At 36.3% G+C, this 15,622-nt stretch overlaps 5 protein-coding genes across 6 annotated transcripts; 3 read left to right on the top strand and 2 right to left on the bottom strand.

The window, feature by feature from the left end:
* Nucleotides 1–83: 83 nt before the first annotated feature.
* On the bottom strand, nt 84–2,362 carry Dcp2 (decapping mRNA 2). The gene is made up of 5 exons (XM_076438544.1): nt 2,078–2,362; nt 1,348–1,995; nt 1,019–1,211; nt 629–953; nt 84–564 (listed from the first exon to the last, which is right to left on the bottom strand). The coding sequence occupies exons 1-5, from the start codon at nt 2,122–2,124 to the stop codon at nt 308–310; spliced, it is 1,470 nt and encodes a 489-aa protein (XP_076294659.1). The 5' UTR covers nt 2,125–2,362; the 3' UTR covers nt 84–307.
* Nucleotides 2,363–2,526: 164 nt separating this feature from the next.
* LOC143215924 (BOS complex subunit NCLN) lies at nt 2,527–5,080 on the top strand. Its single transcript, XM_076438543.1, has 7 exons — nt 2,527–2,876; nt 2,955–3,142; nt 3,230–3,559; nt 3,712–3,921; nt 3,997–4,401; nt 4,476–4,696; nt 4,766–5,080. Exons 1-7 carry the CDS (start codon nt 2,702–2,704, stop codon nt 4,902–4,904), a joined length of 1,668 nt encoding a protein of 555 aa, XP_076294658.1. The 5' UTR covers nt 2,527–2,701; the 3' UTR covers nt 4,905–5,080.
* Nucleotides 5,081–5,219: 139 nt separating this feature from the next.
* Nucleotides 5,220–8,015, top strand: Gcat (Glycine C-acetyltransferase). Its single transcript, XM_076438545.1, has 7 exons — nt 5,220–6,201; nt 6,279–6,484; nt 6,552–6,838; nt 6,906–7,112; nt 7,216–7,408; nt 7,480–7,657; nt 7,731–8,015. The coding sequence occupies exons 1-7, from the start codon at nt 6,180–6,182 to the stop codon at nt 7,886–7,888; spliced, it is 1,251 nt and encodes a 416-aa protein (XP_076294660.1). The 5' UTR covers nt 5,220–6,179; the 3' UTR covers nt 7,889–8,015.
* Nucleotides 7,916–9,876, bottom strand: LOC143215929 (ATPase ASNA1 homolog). The gene is made up of 6 exons (XM_076438548.1): nt 9,532–9,876; nt 9,211–9,419; nt 9,050–9,152; nt 8,703–8,853; nt 8,322–8,630; nt 7,916–8,253 (listed from the first exon to the last, which is right to left on the bottom strand). Exons 1-6 carry the CDS (start codon nt 9,651–9,653, stop codon nt 8,134–8,136), a joined length of 1,014 nt encoding a protein of 337 aa, XP_076294663.1. The 5' UTR covers nt 9,654–9,876; the 3' UTR covers nt 7,916–8,133.
* A 553-nt stretch (nt 9,877–10,429) lies between these two features.
* Nucleotides 10,430–15,488, top strand: LOC143215928 (mitogen-activated protein kinase p38b). Of its 2 annotated transcripts, none has more exons than XM_076438547.1 (10): nt 10,430–10,790; nt 11,531–11,660; nt 12,055–12,113; nt 12,377–12,518; nt 12,592–12,754; nt 12,834–12,905; nt 13,814–13,893; nt 14,100–14,178; nt 14,391–14,564; nt 14,636–15,488. In XM_076438547.1, exons 1-10 carry the CDS (start codon nt 10,687–10,689, stop codon nt 14,713–14,715), a joined length of 1,083 nt encoding a protein of 360 aa, XP_076294662.1. In that variant the 5' UTR covers nt 10,430–10,686; the 3' UTR covers nt 14,716–15,488. The 2 variants fall into 2 exon arrangements, with proteins under 2 accessions (XP_076294662.1, XP_076294661.1); XM_076438546.1 differs by lacking the exon at nt 13,814–13,893 and adding an exon at nt 13,364–13,443 and having other exon boundaries at nt 10,433–10,790.
* Nucleotides 15,489–15,622: the final 134 nt, after the last annotated feature.

The raw sequence follows: 15,622 nt of genomic DNA, 5'->3' as shown, positions 1-15,622 counted from the left end.
TATAATAAAAAAATTATGTTTCCATTTAAAAAAGTGAACTTGACCTTAAAATGACCTTCAACACGTCAAATAAAATATTAAAAAATGCACCTTTCTATAGAGCTTTGGAAACCATACAAATTTCATTGGAAGTATTTTTTCTAAATACATACATACGATGGATAAAAAGATATCCCGTGTAATAGAAATTTTGGTACACCCTGTATATATAGCATAAAAAAGTTAATACACCTATAAGTACGGACATGTAGAACGTGGCTCTTTCCTTCTTTTAAAAAAACTTAACAATTGTTTCTTTAAAATCAATTTACAAACACTTCAGTATTGCTTGTTTATCAAATTTAAAGTGTTCCCAAATTATTGAACCGAGCTGCACAGAATATTTCCGAGTTTCGAAATCATCTGTCGAAACAAACCGTGCACTGTAATCCATCGCAACGAACGGGGATGGCATAGTCTTTAAATCTGTAGGTAATTTGCTCGCTGCTTTGTCAAATAATAAAGCTTTCAGATTTCCTCCGGAAATTTCGGTATTTCGAGATTCTTGTGATTGAAATACTTGATCTGAAAAGAAGAACACTTTATCGTTGCTGAATTTACTGCGAGAACACTATCTCGAATTACCTACCGGTAATATCTTTTGTATAGGCTTGCGCTTCACACTTTGTAAAATCGTGACATTTTACAGACTGAATGGCCGGATCCATTAGAAATGCACAAGTTGGTTGACTCCGTGGGCTGTCTGTTAATTGTTTGGCAAGTGCAGACGAAGTTTCATCTTCGTTTTGTTCACCAAATAAATTACGTTTAATTGCCGCTTTCGATACAGTATTTTTATTATCACACGAATTTTCGTATACACGCCGTTGACATCTGACCCATACTCGATTTCGAGACGGTGAGGTATTGGATTGCCGAAAATTTATAAAATCTTTAATACTTGAAATGTCGCTCTGTGAAAGAAATTTATTAGAATTTTCTCAAATACGGTATTTAATCATAGACTAAGCATAATTACTTGACCAGGATGAGTAAATAATTGCTGTTGCTGCTGTTGTTGTTGTTGCGGTTGCTGCTGTTGTTGTTGCTGCTGCTGCCGTTTGCTCTTCGAAACAGTTTCAACATCACCAAGAGATTTATGTCTATGTCTTCGTACTGTGTTTATGTTTTTCTCACGTAAATGTTTTTCTTGTATCCAGCGTCTCATTCTCCTACATACAAACAAGAATATAAAAGCATTGGAAAACATTTTGGCAAAGACTTTCTTTCTATAATTTCCAACACATTTCTTTATATTTTGTTGAAACCATTGAGCGGAACAACCGAATCGTTTCAACTGTTTCTCACCTTACAAAAGGAATTACCATAAAAAATGCATTCGGGCCAACTCCTATTTTGACTTTTGGCGTTAAGTCTTTTTTGTTGTTTGGTAAATCTGCTAGAGAGAACCATTCAACATTTTTAATTTCCTTTCGTGTTTTAGGTTGAAATTTGGTATCTTTTTGAACACCGCATATTATATATAATCTCACTAATTGTTCATTTATCATCGACTCGATATATTCATTTTCATCTATCAAATTGGAAATATCAAAACCCGTCTCTTCTAAAACTTCTCTGACAGCGCAATGAGAAGGATCCTCGTCCGCATTGACCTTGCCTTTTGGGAAACTCCAACTGTTTTTCGCCCAATAACTTTGTACAAGCAATACTTTAGTTAAATCTTCGTTCAGTACAATAGCCCCGAACGTGGGAACATTTTGCTTATATTCTCGCCATTGCTCGAGAATATTATCTATATTAGCAACATGGAGTTTTAAAAACGGTATATGATAAAATATGTGTGTAGCAAATTCTCTCATACTGCATGGCCTAAGTTTTGGATTTTCATCGGTACAATAAAAATCTAAATAAAACCAGTGAGCCAGTTCGATCTGGAAGCATATTCGAACCAAGTCTTTTCGCTCTTCTTCGGGTACGTTGATGATGAATCGACTGTAAAAAAGATACACATTACTTTCGAAATCAAAGTAAATAATGATCGACAAATAGACGTTAGCTCGTTACAAAAGCTAACCTGCTGAGATCGTCAAGAATGTCCGATGGTACTGAATGATCCACCATTTCAGAAGTTAAATAATAACACCTTTTTCAAATTTCGTATACACGTGCTTTACGTTATATGTATATACAAACATAAATATATATGTGTGTATAATTTAACCTAGACTTTGTTCTCACAATAGAAATTCGTAGTTATAAAATAAACATAAAATCATCGTATAGACCCCATTACATATCAAATGTCAATCGTGAATTGTTCTATGTTCTATCTCTATCTGATTCAATCTGATCTTACATTACGTTGATAGTAGCGCCGCCCTTGGCAGAATCTTGAAGCTCCGCTGAAATGTTCGTACAGTGCCATTCCACGTAACGGTAAAACTCCCAAACTGGTAGCGAGATCACCGATAAGTAGCGCATATAGTAGGGTTTCGATCTAGACTAAAACTAGATTAAAGGGCAGCACTGTACCGGGCATGTACCGGGCGAACGCATGCTCTCTGCCTAGTGCCTATCTCTGGTCTCTGGCGCCTGTAATTCTCACGGCGTGACCACAGACAGGTACGGTACGAATAAGTCGAGTCGAGGGTCGATGAAAAATAATCAGGGGTTCAGCAGCTGAGTGAAACCCGAAAGGATGTGGCTGGAAGAATGCGACAGTTTCGCGGAATTATGCCGTGGATATCTGCCGTACTATTTACTGATCATATTGCCGATTTTCATTATTATCTCCCCGGTGAATCCAGTTGCGGCATCGCACGAGTTCCCCGTGTATCGGATGCACCAGTATGACTTGCACGGTGAACCTCACGGTAACATAATCTCCATACTTTTCTCTTTTACACGAACGTTAGATTCATTATCGTTATAATATTGAAGTTCTCATTTAGGTTGCCGCAGCGCTCCAATTTCTTTGGAGGCGAGGTCTCTCACAGGATGGAGCACTTCCAGGCACTGCGTAGTCGCCAGAGCCTTGGATCTCACGCCAACTCTGTTCCATTCCATCAAGAACAAAGCTGGAGCCCTCATAGTCGTTTTACCCGAGAGGATCGACGACCTAACATCGGAGGAGAGACAGGTAACCACGTTAACTCATTTCTACTCTTCAACCATATAGGAATTGTGAAAAAACTGATTAAATGGTGTCTATTTTATGGTATTCCAGCATATTATGATGCTCGAAGAAGCCATGATGTTCGGACCGGAAACAATGATACCGGTCTACTTCTCTAAATGGCATCCAGACCTGCAGACAATCCTGAACGACCTCTCCAATGGATTTATCACTGATGAGAAAGCCAGTTCAGCTGCAGAAGCGATGTTTAACTCTATATCTGCCAGCGGCTACCAAGTTGTTGTACCGTCTGGCCAAGCGCTTGTTAAGGTAGATGTTAAAGTGGCCACGCTACATGGTAGACTAGCTGGCACCAGAGCAGACGAGAAGCTACCGACTATAGCTCTGGTGACTCATTACGACAGCACAGGAGTCGCGCCTGTAAGTGTGCACTTCACTTTGAATTACTCGCATTTAGTACTTACAATCTGGAATCTTTAAATTTTGAATAAACGTTTATTCATGTTGGAGTCGTAGAAAATGGAGTGCGAGCACAGATTATGGGAATTGAAGTGTATGTTTCTTATAAACAGGAGTTGTCTTTTGGTGCAGACAGCAATGCATCGGGAGTAGCTATGTTATTGGAGATAGCGAGACTGTTCTCGATTTTGTATTCTACCAGCAGATCAAGGCCACAGTACAACCTCATCTTCATAGTGACCGGTGCCGGCAAACTTAATTATCAAGGTAGTAAAAAGTGGTTGGAGGATCAACTGGATAGCCTCGAGGGCTCTATAATACAAGTAATACACATTTTAAAAGTATTCTCTATAATTTCAAGTAGAGGCAGCATAATCTATTGTACATCTTTTCATTAGGATGCAGCGTATGTTATTTGCTTGGACACTGTATCCACCGATAATAATCTGTATGTACACGTGTCGAAACCGCCAAAAGAGAATTCGACCGGCGGTCTCTTTTACAAAGAACTGAAAACTGTTTCGGAGTCGTTGAATAAAACTACCGTAGAAGGAGTACACAAGAAAATAAATCTAGCTGATAAAACATTGGCTTGGGAGCACGAAAGATACAGTATGAGAAGATTACCAGCTACAACTCTATCCACGCTGAAAAGCCACGACGATCCAATTAGAACAACGATCTTAGACTTAATGAAAGCAGGGCAAATAGATAGGCTGCATAAGCACACCCAAGTAGTAGCTGAAGCATTAGCGAGGCACATATATAACTTAAGCTCTAGTCAAATCTTCACAGATCCATTGGTACGCTAATATTCTCTTGAGCGAAATGAAAGAACAAAGGGGGATCTTATTGTATGAAATATTGATTTTTGCAGGAGATCTCGAAGGAATCGTTATCGTTATGGTTCGGTTATTTAGCGTCTCAGCCAAGAGCCGCTCCCTTATTAGCAGACAAGAATAATATGTTAATTAGTACGTTAAAGGAAGCGATGGCCAGATATCTCGTGGATGTTAAAGTTACGTTACACACTCCTGATAAACAAGATCCAGAATTTGTATTTTACGATGTTACCAAAGCCACGCTCAACGTGTACAGGTACATTCTTTTTTATTATATTTACCGTTTGCGAACAACATCGTTTATTAATTCATTGTTACATTTCAGTGTGAAGCCAGCTGTGTTTGATCTCTTTCTCACAATCGCCATCATCATCTACCTGGGCATGGTTTACGTGATCGTACACAATTTCCCGCACGCGTATTCTTTAGCAACTCGACTCTCCGTAAAGAGCAAGGCATCATGAAACGTTCACGAACGTTGAAGTTTTTTCGTTCTAAAGATAAACTCGATACGAACAATTTTTTTGGGAAATAATATATATATGTCGAGTATTATAGGTGTAAATTGGAGAACATACGAAGTTACATGTACATTGATTTTGATTAATTAATCTTGAATTAAAAGCTATCTACCATTCTACATCTTATTGAAACTTTTCAATCGTAAATATTTATAAAAGTCGTGTAGCTACGCGAATGGAAATTCTCATCCTCCTATTTTTTCTTCCAATATAATAATTAGAGCAAAAGTATCCGGAATAATCCGTAAAAGTGTGTACCATTTACAATTACTAGGCTGCGGATCTTTATGCAATTATGGCTTTTGAAAATTTTCAAAAAATGCTAGGATATAAAATACGATAGAATTTAGTACAATTTTCATTTATTTCTGATCTATAAAGGCTACTACCACGGAAAATAAAATTTTGCAAATTGCATAAACATCCACAGTCTAACAATTACGTTGCTGTATTATTTGCCGCTTCGGGATAAATTAATTCTGTAAGAGATACGTGATAATTAAGACCAAGTACGACAGACCAAATAGTGAGATTTCAGAATGCAATTTATGACAAAAAGACTGGCAGATTTAAGAGTAAACATGTAACAATATTTCTAATAATAAAAAGTAATAATAATTTCAAATCTTCTATAGAATAATAGAACGTTAGTATAATCGAGATGCATTCTAATCGATGCGTTTAACATGTTTGCTGTCCAGTTAAATATTGTAATGTAGCTCCAAATAATAGTGTTCTGATCGATGAAATTCAATAAACGTTAGATAAAAACTAATAGATAATGTTTAACAAAATGTTAGTCGTATTGCAACAGAAAACGCTTCTAATAAAAACTTAGACACTAACGAATATAAAAAAGAAAAACGAAGTCCTAATTCAATGAATTAATATATTATTAAAATTTAAGTAAAAATTACGAGGAGGACATACGATTACGAAATAAATCTCATGGAAATTAAATTAATAATGTTATTTTTCTCCTTACCTCGATGTCACATAAATATTAATATTAAACAAAATTCGTAATGTACTACGAATGTTATTTACCAAGATAGATCAAGCATATATCACGTAACAGGAATGTATAAGAATAAGCCAAGCTCGAACGTCATAAATACTACTAAACAGGTTTGACTAGTTCATCTTACTTTCATTTCACTTTGATCAGATATCATTCAGTATAGATTCAGGTATACAAACAGCCAAGCGTTTCCAGATATGAGTCCGATTTTTGAGAAAAGTATTTCTTTTATTTCTACTTAAACAACTTCAGAATATTTATTTGAATAACTCAATTATCTTATATATAAATAACAGGTCTGAGACTTAATTGTAAAAGATGGATATTACAAAGAAGCATGAGTTCTCTAATGGAGTGCATAAAACCAGAATTGCAAGCGATAAAAGCAGCTGGTACATGGAAAAATGAGCGAGTAATTGCTTCGCCTCAACAAACACGAATTTCGTTAACAAATGGAGTAGAAGCTCTTAATTTCTGTGCTAACAATTACTTAGGTTTATCCGTAAGTTTGACTACTAACATTTGTAAGCAGTAGTTCATACATGTAACAACTAATCTTTCTGATTTAGAGCAACAAAGAAGTGATTTCAGCAGCGAAGCAGGCTTTGGATAAGTACGGAGCTGGTTTGAGTTCTGTAAGATTTATCTGCGGTACTCAAGACATTCACATAGAATTAGAAAAGAAGATAGCAGATTTTCATGGTAGGGAAGATGCGATTCTTTATGCATCTTGTTTTGATGCGAACGCAGGACTCTTCGAGACCTTGCTAAAACCTGAAGATGCTGTACTGAGCGATGAACTGAATCATGCTTCTATTATCGATGGTATCAGACTGTGTAAGGCAAAGAAATACAGGTGAGAAATATAGGTAAATGTATTATTTTAATAACGACTATAACATTGAATGATATTCTATAAAAAGGTACAAGCATAGGGACATGATAGATTTGGAGAATAAGCTCCAAGAAAGCATGTCCTTCCGTCTACGCGTGATCGCCACCGACGGTGTCTTTTCTATGGACGGCACTGTCGCGCCGTTGCCAAAAATTCTCGAGCTTGCGAAAAAGTACAACGCCCTCACTTTCGTGGACGACTGTCACGCTACTGGATTTTTTGGACGACGTGGAAGGTAGTTACATTACGTGCTACCCTAATTGAACTGGTTTACAATATGTAGAGGAACCGCAGATTAAAATGTCCATTCAATTTTGTCCCTGATTGCTAAATTACAGAGGCACAGAAGACTATTTTAACCAGCTAGGTAGCATCGATATCATTAACTCGACGCTAGGCAAAGCTCTAGGTGGAGCAGCTGGTGGTTACACGACTGGTAAAAAAGAATTAATCGAATTGCTAAGGCAGCGCAGCAGGCCATACTTATTTTCGAATTCGTTGCCTCCTCCTGTGGTAGCGTCAGCTAGCAAGGTTGATTTAGATTCCTTGTATTATAATGTATAATGTGGGCTCCAAGCAAGGTTAATGTTCTTTGTGCACAGGTCATGGATCTAATAACAGAATCTACAGAGTTTCTGGACAGACTGGAGAACAATACCAACATGTTTAGAAACGGTATGAAGGCTGCAGGTTTTACAATCAGCGGTGACAATCATCCCATCTGCCCTGTCATGTTAGGAGATGCGAGATTAGCTTCTGAATTTGCAGACAAGATGATTAGTATGGATTTTACAATATATTCTTCGACGTGTATAATATTAGAAAGGTTGAGCATTAATCTATCTTTTCGCAGGGAAAGGCATTTACGTGATCGGTTTCAGTTATCCTGTCGTACCGAAGGATAAAGCAAGAATACGTGTTCAGATCAGTGCTGCGCACACACGGAACGATATAGAGCACGCTGTAAATGCATTCGTCCAGATCGGTAGAGAGGTTTCCGTGATCAATTGACATGATAGAAAAATTAAATTCACACGATCTCAATGAAATGCGAACTTTTTTAATGCGTAGACACCGAAGCGAAGCTTTTACATGCAAAGGAACATATCATAAATAAAAATATTACCTCTTATACAAATTTCGCAATATATGTTTTATAAGTTTACAAAAGCTTTTGATTATATATAAAGTTACGGATTCTTATCGGAGATATCACGACTTATATTATAGTCGTACTTACTTATATATTATAGTCGTTAAGGTTTGTATGGCTTAACAAGATTCTCGGAGAACTCTCTGACTTGCGTGACTCCGCGAACTTCCTTTTCTAACAAAGGAAGCTGTGTTATATGAAAATCTTCGTACAGATCCATTATCTGGAGAAAATTGAATCGAATTAAGCTTCGATGTTTTGTATAGCCCGTTTGATATAATAACGATTTACCTGTTCTAAATATTTATCTTGTATTTTGTGCCTAGCTAGACAGAGTCTGCATGTTGCATCCTGTTCTTGCATAAACAGCAGCTGATTCACTATAATGTTATGAGTGTCAATTCCACACTTTGTGAGCTCCTGTACAAGCCTCTCCGTTTCGTACAAAGACAAGAATTCTGCTATGCATACGCAAACAAAAGTTGTTTGGTCAGGATTTCTAAATTGCTCGTTAACTTGTCTAATCACGGTAAGCATCTCCTCTATTTTGTTGGAAAATGTATCTACGTTGAAGTCCGTCATACCCAGTAATGAGCTTATCTGGAATAAAATATATTGAAAATTAGGGTCGACGTTACAAATGTAAGATTAACTGCTATACTCCCTCCGAACCTGTGTAATGAAAGGACTAATTTTCATCTTTAGTTTCATTAGCTTTCCCAGACCCTTCTCGACAACTTGTGGAAACGATAGTAACCTCAAAGTATGACCTGTTGGTGCGGTATCAAACACAACAACTGAAAAGTTCATTCCTTTGACAAGCCTGAAAATTTTGATATTTTACAAAGCTGTGTAATGCGTGAACACTTACTGTACTGTGTGGAGCATGAAAGAATTGTAGCGGGAAGGGAACAGGGCAAGAGGAACGGAAAGGACATCTGAGTGGTCAGACTTCTTGCCCTGTTCCCTTCCTGTTACAATTCTTTCATGCTCCGCACAGTATTTAGATTAACGCTAACTTCATGACTTCTGCGTAACTCATAGCCTCGTCGATGCCAGGAAATGCTCCTACAATCTCTTGCATTACACTTTTGCTCAATCTCATCGCCTCTCCGTCTGAAACTGATTATATATATATTTATTAATATGTTCCATACTGTGTACGTGTAACAACAATTACCTGAATCATTCTCGAAGTATTCTTCGGGCAGTTCGGTGAGGCCAACGTTTGGATCTATTTCCATGGCGAACAGGTTATCGAAACCCTTCACTTTCGTCGGAACTTTGCTAAACTTCTGATCAAAAGCATCGGAAATGTTATGCGCTGGATCTGTCGATATGATGAGTACATTTTCTCTCACTGTCGACAATTGCACCGCCAAGGAACAACTGTAAGAACGATTAAACGGCAAAAAGCTGTATTGTACGTTTAATGTTCTATTGTATGTAATTATTTGAAATTCTCTAATAAAGAGAAACAGATCGTATAGGTTATGGTTACCTGCACGTAGTTTTACCAACTCCGCCCTTGCCACCGACAAATATCCATCGTAACGATCGTTGTTGAATGATATTCTCAAGGGAAGGCTTATATTCGACCGGGTCCGAGTCATTCGTATCCATGATCACCGAAACACAATTGTTCAAAACAATTTTAGCACGTCATTTACTACGGTCACTAGCAATGTACGTACTGACAAACGACAACGACAACCGACAACGACGACGGAACATAAAAGTAAAAGACTGTAAAAGACACGGAGCTATATACACACTTTTACATACACCTTATCATTGGGTACAGGAAAACAATTTAGACGTGCGTATGTTCATTTACATATACTTATAAGTATAAGGCTATCGAAAGTTGCGCTATCGATACATTCTAATTTTCAATAATCTTTCTATGTAGAATTTATATGGAAATTATGATGACATTGCAAGAAATTATAAGTTCGAAAGAAGATCAAGTTTGAGAAGAAATCTCTTTATCATAAACTGCGGCTATTATATTTATGCTGGTTACTATAAATTATTGTTTTTCTTGCTGTATTTCAAATAAAATGTGACTGCTTGTAAACTATACTGTCTACTGCCAGGTTACCGTAAATTCATCGTAAATTGAGAATCACTGAGCTGGATTTGAATTAGACAAAATTTAGCAGTAGGACAAAGGCGGAACAAATTATGTGACGTATTACAAAATAAACATACTTGTAATTATCACACACTGCGAACTAACAATAAGAATATTAAATCCAGTCGATTTGAATTTCCCGCGTGCCTATAACAAAAGGACCATTCTGTCGTCTCTTGTATCCCTACTCTTTGACAAAGGTGTCTTACATATATATATAGGTACTTAGGTATACTTATATGTGTGTTCTGTGTAACTGTGTGTGCGTGGTGGTTAAATAAATCGACAGACAGAGAAGTCGATTACTCGCTGATGAAAAAGCGCGCGATATCGATTGTCATAGTCGACCGTGGTGTTACACACGATGGATGTGTGGTTTTTAATTTAGTAGGCTAATTTGGAAATGTCCGAAGTGTCTGTAAACCGTGGTCCCAAACGTTAGTGCATAGTGGTTGTACGTGTCTCAGGCGTATTTCTGTGAATTCTGTTACACCGGAGTGAAAGAATTTCGCGCGTAGTATGCCGCAGTTTCATAAAGTCGAAATAAATAGGACCGAATGGGAGGTTCCGGAACGATATCAAATGCTCACTCCAGTGGGATCAGGAGCTTACGGACAAGTCAGGTAAGCCAGACAATAAATGAATACGTCACAGTCGCGTTTCTCAATCATCCGTGATCTCAGGATTCTCGAACATCCCGTTCAAACTTTCCGCTATCACGTTTTCTTTACCTCGCAAATAATACAGCATTATATCCTGACCATGAACCAATCATAACCTTGACATTTCTAGCATTTCTCTTGCTTACGTTCGAGGAAAGCTGTTGTACGATAACTAATTTTATATTTTCCACGTTTTTCCGATGTCAGATTACACGATATCGTCGCGGCGACTCGTTCGAACGTAGAAAGCGCTCTCGTTTTATATATTTAACCCTTAGCACTCGAGTGGTGATTCAGAGTCGCCACTAAAAATTGCTGTTCCATTATTCCATTATTGTTTACATTATTGAATATGTTGGTATCTAATCAATTTCCGAACATTTCAGTATTATACGAGGTGCTATATCAATTTCATATCCATCGAAAGAATTATTCCAAGTCAGAAGAAATGTTTAATTTTCGAGTTAAAATAGCTCAGAGTGTAAAGGGATATATATCGCGGGAACTAAAATTAGAGCGTTCGAATACGATGTTTTCCTAGTAGGATTATCTTGCTGTCTAACAAAGCCATTTGTTCGATAAAATTGCATTTCTAAATGGAACAATCAGAGGTTCAACAATAGACACGTGCCACCTTGTTATTTTCTATCGTATGACTAACAGTAAGTGGTTAGTCATAAAATGTGTCTATATTGTTTCAGTTCAGCAGTTGACACAACAACCGGGCATAAGGTAGCGATCAAAAAGTTAGTTAGACCATTCCAGTCAGCTGTGCATGCTAAGCGAACATATAGGGAGCTACGTATGTTGAAGCATATGAATCATGAGAATGTGAGTAAAAAAACTTCAATTTGTACTTTTTCACTAAAGTATTTCAATAAAAAAGCAAAGTAATGAAAAACAGATTAGAACACTGTATGCTCCCCAGAAAACCATGTAACTTTTGTTGCAAACATTTTTTCGTACAACAAATAATTTACGAGTTATTTGAGATTGTCACGTTATAAGACACTCTGTATATATGTATGTATATAATGCATTCCGGCAGTTGGCACTGTGGGAATTAAGAGGCACTTGAAAACTTTGTCTTGGCACCTAAAATTAAGAGGATCTATGTTGTCGGCGACCACCAAGTTTTATTTTTACTTTCCAAATTAGACGACTGCACAGATTATTATCAAATGTTCAAGCTAACAAATCGAATATTCATTAATATTTGTTGCAGGTGATCGGTCTATTAGATGTATTTCATCCGTCTTCCTCCCTGGAAGACTTTCAGCAGGTGTACGTATTTTCACAGACTTATCGATATAATTATTAGACTCCGGATGTTTATGCAAAATAAAAAGACGCAGGAGCTAAATATAAATCTATATTCTTCATTAATAATTTTAATGTGGTGAAAATAATATACTAATACTCTTAAAGTCTTTTAATATTTTCGATGTTTTAAATTGCACTTGCTCATTTTTATGATAAATGCATAAAATCCAGAGTCTAGTGATTATTAGACTGCGAATTTTAGTAATATCGTGTGTTTTTTACAGATACTTAGTCACGCATCTGATGGGTGCAGATCTCAATAATATTGTAAGGACTCAGAAGCTTTCTGACGATCATGTACAGTTTCTTGTATATCAAATCCTTCGCGGCCTCAAGTACATACATTCTGCGGGTATAATACATAGGGTAAGGTGTAATGAGTATCGAAACTATTCTAAACCTTAGAGAGGACTTGAACTACAGCGTTTTGAATATACAGGATTTAAAGCCTTCCAATATAGCTGTAAACGAAGATTGCGAGTTGAAGATTTTAGATTTCGGACTTGCCAGGCCTACGGAGATTGAAATGACTGGTTACGTTGCCACAAGATGGTACAGGGCTCCAGAGATCATGCTTAATTGGATGCATTACAATCAAACAGGTGATTATTATTTTCTATTGTTTACAAATATCTTCTGATCATGTTTTTTTATGGAATTTAAATCTATTCTCTCTTTTAGTCGATATATGGTCGGTTGGATGTATAATGGCCGAATTATTAACAGGAAGAACATTATTTCCTGGCACTGATCGTATCCTTTTCAAGCTCTCGAAGTATTTGCTCCAATCAGTCATTATCTGTGCTTTCTGTTTAATCATGCGACACTAATATACGTACATCCCAATTTCATTTTGTAACTGTAAAACACGTATCACGAATTTTTAACTATCACAGAATTGAAAAACGTGCTTATTGCTAAGGCTCTACATATGGCTTTTGTTTCGCTTTAACATCTTTCGGTGCTAATACATTAATACAATTTTCTTTTATTTGCCTCCTGGCACTCTTCGCTTTTTGTACAGCTTTGACTCTTGCTGGCAAAAGCAACCTAATTGTTCAAAAAGGAAGGAATATGTATATATATGTATATATATTTTACTCTATTTTAATATGCTTCAACGCGCTCAGTCACGTTATTTGTAATATCATATAATAACGAAAAGTCTAGTGAAAGTAGAGAAAGGTGTGGTGGAACCTTAGCAAGAGCAGATATACATCAACTGAACTTAATAATGGAAATTTTGGGTACTCCACGAGACGAGTTCATGCAAAAAATATCATCAGAGTCGGTGAGTAATACATGAATTGTCGAATAGAAATCCATAGAGTATTTTATTAGTGCACGATTTATACTGTGTTACGGCTTAAATGCCTCGCATGTAATTCTTTATGGCATCGAAATCGGTAACATTTTGAATAATCTCTCGAATTGATTGAGCTCAACAAAAATGCCAATAAACGCAACATTGTCGTTAGAAGATTGACTCTGTGAGTATACATATATTAATTCTCCGTGTGCTCTATCCTTTTCGTTACATCCTCTTTCGGAATGAAGATTACCGCTTTGAATAGACGCAATTCTAACATAACTCCACACTAATTAAAATCTTCCCCATTGTATAATGAATTATGCTTCAAACATACCTTAACTTTAAGCAGCCATTGATCATCTAACACGAGTCTTAGTACTCTGTGGTACACCCACAGAAGAAACTTTAAGCAAAATTAGCAGCCAAGAGGTAATCGTTTTTTTTAATCAGATGAATCGCAACAATATGATTTTGCTTTGAGTTTACGTTATACGAAGAGCAAGATATTTAAAGATATACAAAGAGTGTGGTATAACAAATAATGTATACTATCTGTAGCTTTAGAAAATTATTATGTAATTCGTATATTTGTGAAGCAAGATAGATTACGTAAAGAATCGTCAACATTGTTTTAGGCGAGGAATTACATACAAAGTTTACCGCCTTTGAAGAAGAAGAATTTCAAGGATGTGTTCCGAGGAGCTAATCCTTTGGGTAAGCGTAATGTCACGTGAAATGGTCTCATAAATATTCAAGTTTGCTTCGAATTTCGAAGCTTTGATTCTGAAACTTTGAAGGTGATGAGAATCCAAGTTTCAAAGCTTCGCAGAGTCGAAGCTTCGGAAAAGTAACAGCCCTAGTTTAGATATCCGTGGAACTGAGTAACAATAGAAATTAACTTAATGTAATTATGCGTTGCTTCACAGCCATAGACTTACTTGAGTTGATGTTGGAGTTGGATGCGGAGAAACGAATCACAGCAGAACTGGCTTTAGCTCACCCATATCTTGCTCAATACGCGGATCCAACGGATGAACCGGTGTCACTTCCGTACGATCAAAGTTTCGAGGACATGGACTTGCCAGTAGAAAAATGGAAAGGTATGATTCTCATCCTAACTCGGGAACAATATTTAAATGAACTAATAATTATGAGATATTCTCGTTTTCAGAGCTCGTTTATCACGAAGTTGTAAACTTCGAACCGCAACAACTACCTACGTTATGTTCAACCAATGAACCTGCTTCATAAAGCCATGTCAGTAGCGTAAATAATATAAACGTAAGCATAGTAAGATAAACTTAACAAACAAACACAATTACAAAACAAATTATATATATAAATATATATATTGTTGCGTGGGCGATCTTCGACCAATACTCGTAACACTATATTTGTTACATACAAAACCATCATTGTATATAATGTTACATAAGTAATATAATTAATATTCTAAGCCTGTGCGTGATGAAGGGGGAATGTATATTTTTGTTAATGACGTACGATACACGGAACATTAATATTTTTCACTTTACACGCTTAGATTGTTTTAAAATGTAAATCTGCGGAACGTACAACGCGTACCTAATCATATATATTCATGGTTGTACATGAACAATTTTATTATGTGTCCATGAATTTAGGTGCTTTGAAGCTACAATCATGCCACTAGATTTAATGCATATTCAACGAATATATATTTTAAGTAAAGAAAGTAATATTTTCCATTAAGCGAGACACCGCGTAGTGCAAAAAGAAAAATAACACTAGCTTCAAAGCATTAAATTTTGTTGAAATAGATTGCTGGTTCTAGTCGGTAACGGAAAACAATGTTGAATCAAATTGATCATATTCAATCATATTCATTAAAATCATATGTCACGTATATGATTAATATTAGATTAATGCTTTTAACAAGAAAAAATGGCCGAATAAACTTTTTGATCTTTGTAATATTCTTTATTTCTTGTAATATTGAGCAAACACGTTTCGATGAAAATTGTTTAATAAATACTTAGTACATACATTACTTGGATTAAATTCGTAAAAGGACTTTTAGTTTACTTCATGTATCTTTTCACTTTTTTAATGTTTAATTTCTTTCTTAAAATTTTCGTTAGATATTTTAAACACACGTCTATGTATAATGAAGAGTTCA

This window comes from Lasioglossum baleicum, chromosome 14, assembly GCF_051020765.1.
Source record: "Lasioglossum baleicum chromosome 14, iyLasBale1, whole genome shotgun sequence".
Taxonomy (NCBI): Eukaryota; Metazoa; Arthropoda; class Insecta; order Hymenoptera; family Halictidae; genus Lasioglossum; species Lasioglossum baleicum.
This window is presented reverse-complemented; position numbering and strand designations above follow the sequence as displayed.

Bases quoted from the DNA above. Each gene is read 5' to 3' on its own strand.
- Dcp2 (XM_076438544.1), bottom strand. From the start codon at position 2,124: ATGGTGGATCATTCAGTACCATCGGACATTCTTGACGATCTCAGCAG. The intron at 1,996-2,077 runs GTTAGCTTTTGT...TCTTTTTTACAG, and splicing joins ATTCTTGACGATCTCAGCAG to TCGATTCATCATCAACGTAC. The intron at 565-628 runs GTAGGTAATTCG...TCTTCTTTTCAG, and splicing joins CTATACAAAAGATATTACCG to ATCAAGTATTTCAATCACAA.
- LOC143215924 (XM_076438543.1), top strand. From the start codon at position 2,702: ATGTGGCTGGAAGAATGCGACAGTTTCGCGGAATTATGCCGTGGATAT. The intron at 2,877-2,954 runs GTAACATAATCT...GTTCTCATTTAG, and splicing joins CTTGCACGGTGAACCTCACG to GTTGCCGCAGCGCTCCAATT. The intron at 4,697-4,765 runs GTACATTCTTTT...GTTACATTTCAG, and splicing joins GCCACGCTCAACGTGTACAG to TGTGAAGCCAGCTGTGTTTG.
- Gcat (XM_076438545.1), top strand. From the start codon at position 6,180: ATGAGTCCGATTTTTGAGAAAA. The intron at 7,113-7,215 runs GTAGTTACATTA...GCTAAATTACAG, and splicing joins TTTTTTGGACGACGTGGAAG to AGGCACAGAAGACTATTTTA. The intron at 7,409-7,479 runs GTTGATTTAGAT...CTTTGTGCACAG, and splicing joins TGGTAGCGTCAGCTAGCAAG to GTCATGGATCTAATAACAGA.
- LOC143215929 (XM_076438548.1), bottom strand. From the start codon at position 9,653: ATGGATACGAATGACTCGGACCCGGTCGAATATAAGCCTTCCCTTGAG. The intron at 9,153-9,210 runs GTAATTGTTGTT...ATATATAATCAG, and splicing joins ATACTTCGAGAATGATTCAG to TTTCAGACGGAGAGGCGATG. The intron at 8,854-9,049 runs GTTAGCGTTAAT...CAAAATTTTCAG, and splicing joins AGTTACGCAGAAGTCATGAA to GCTTGTCAAAGGAATGAACT.
- LOC143215928 (XM_076438547.1), top strand. From the start codon at position 10,687: ATGCCGCAGTTTCATAAAGTCGAAATAAATAGGACCGAATGGGAGGTT. The intron at 12,519-12,591 runs GTAAGGTGTAAT...TTGAATATACAG, and splicing joins CTGCGGGTATAATACATAGG to GATTTAAAGCCTTCCAATAT. The intron at 12,906-13,813 runs GTATCCTTTTCA...AACTTTAAGCAG, and splicing joins ATTATTTCCTGGCACTGATC to CCATTGATCATCTAACACGA.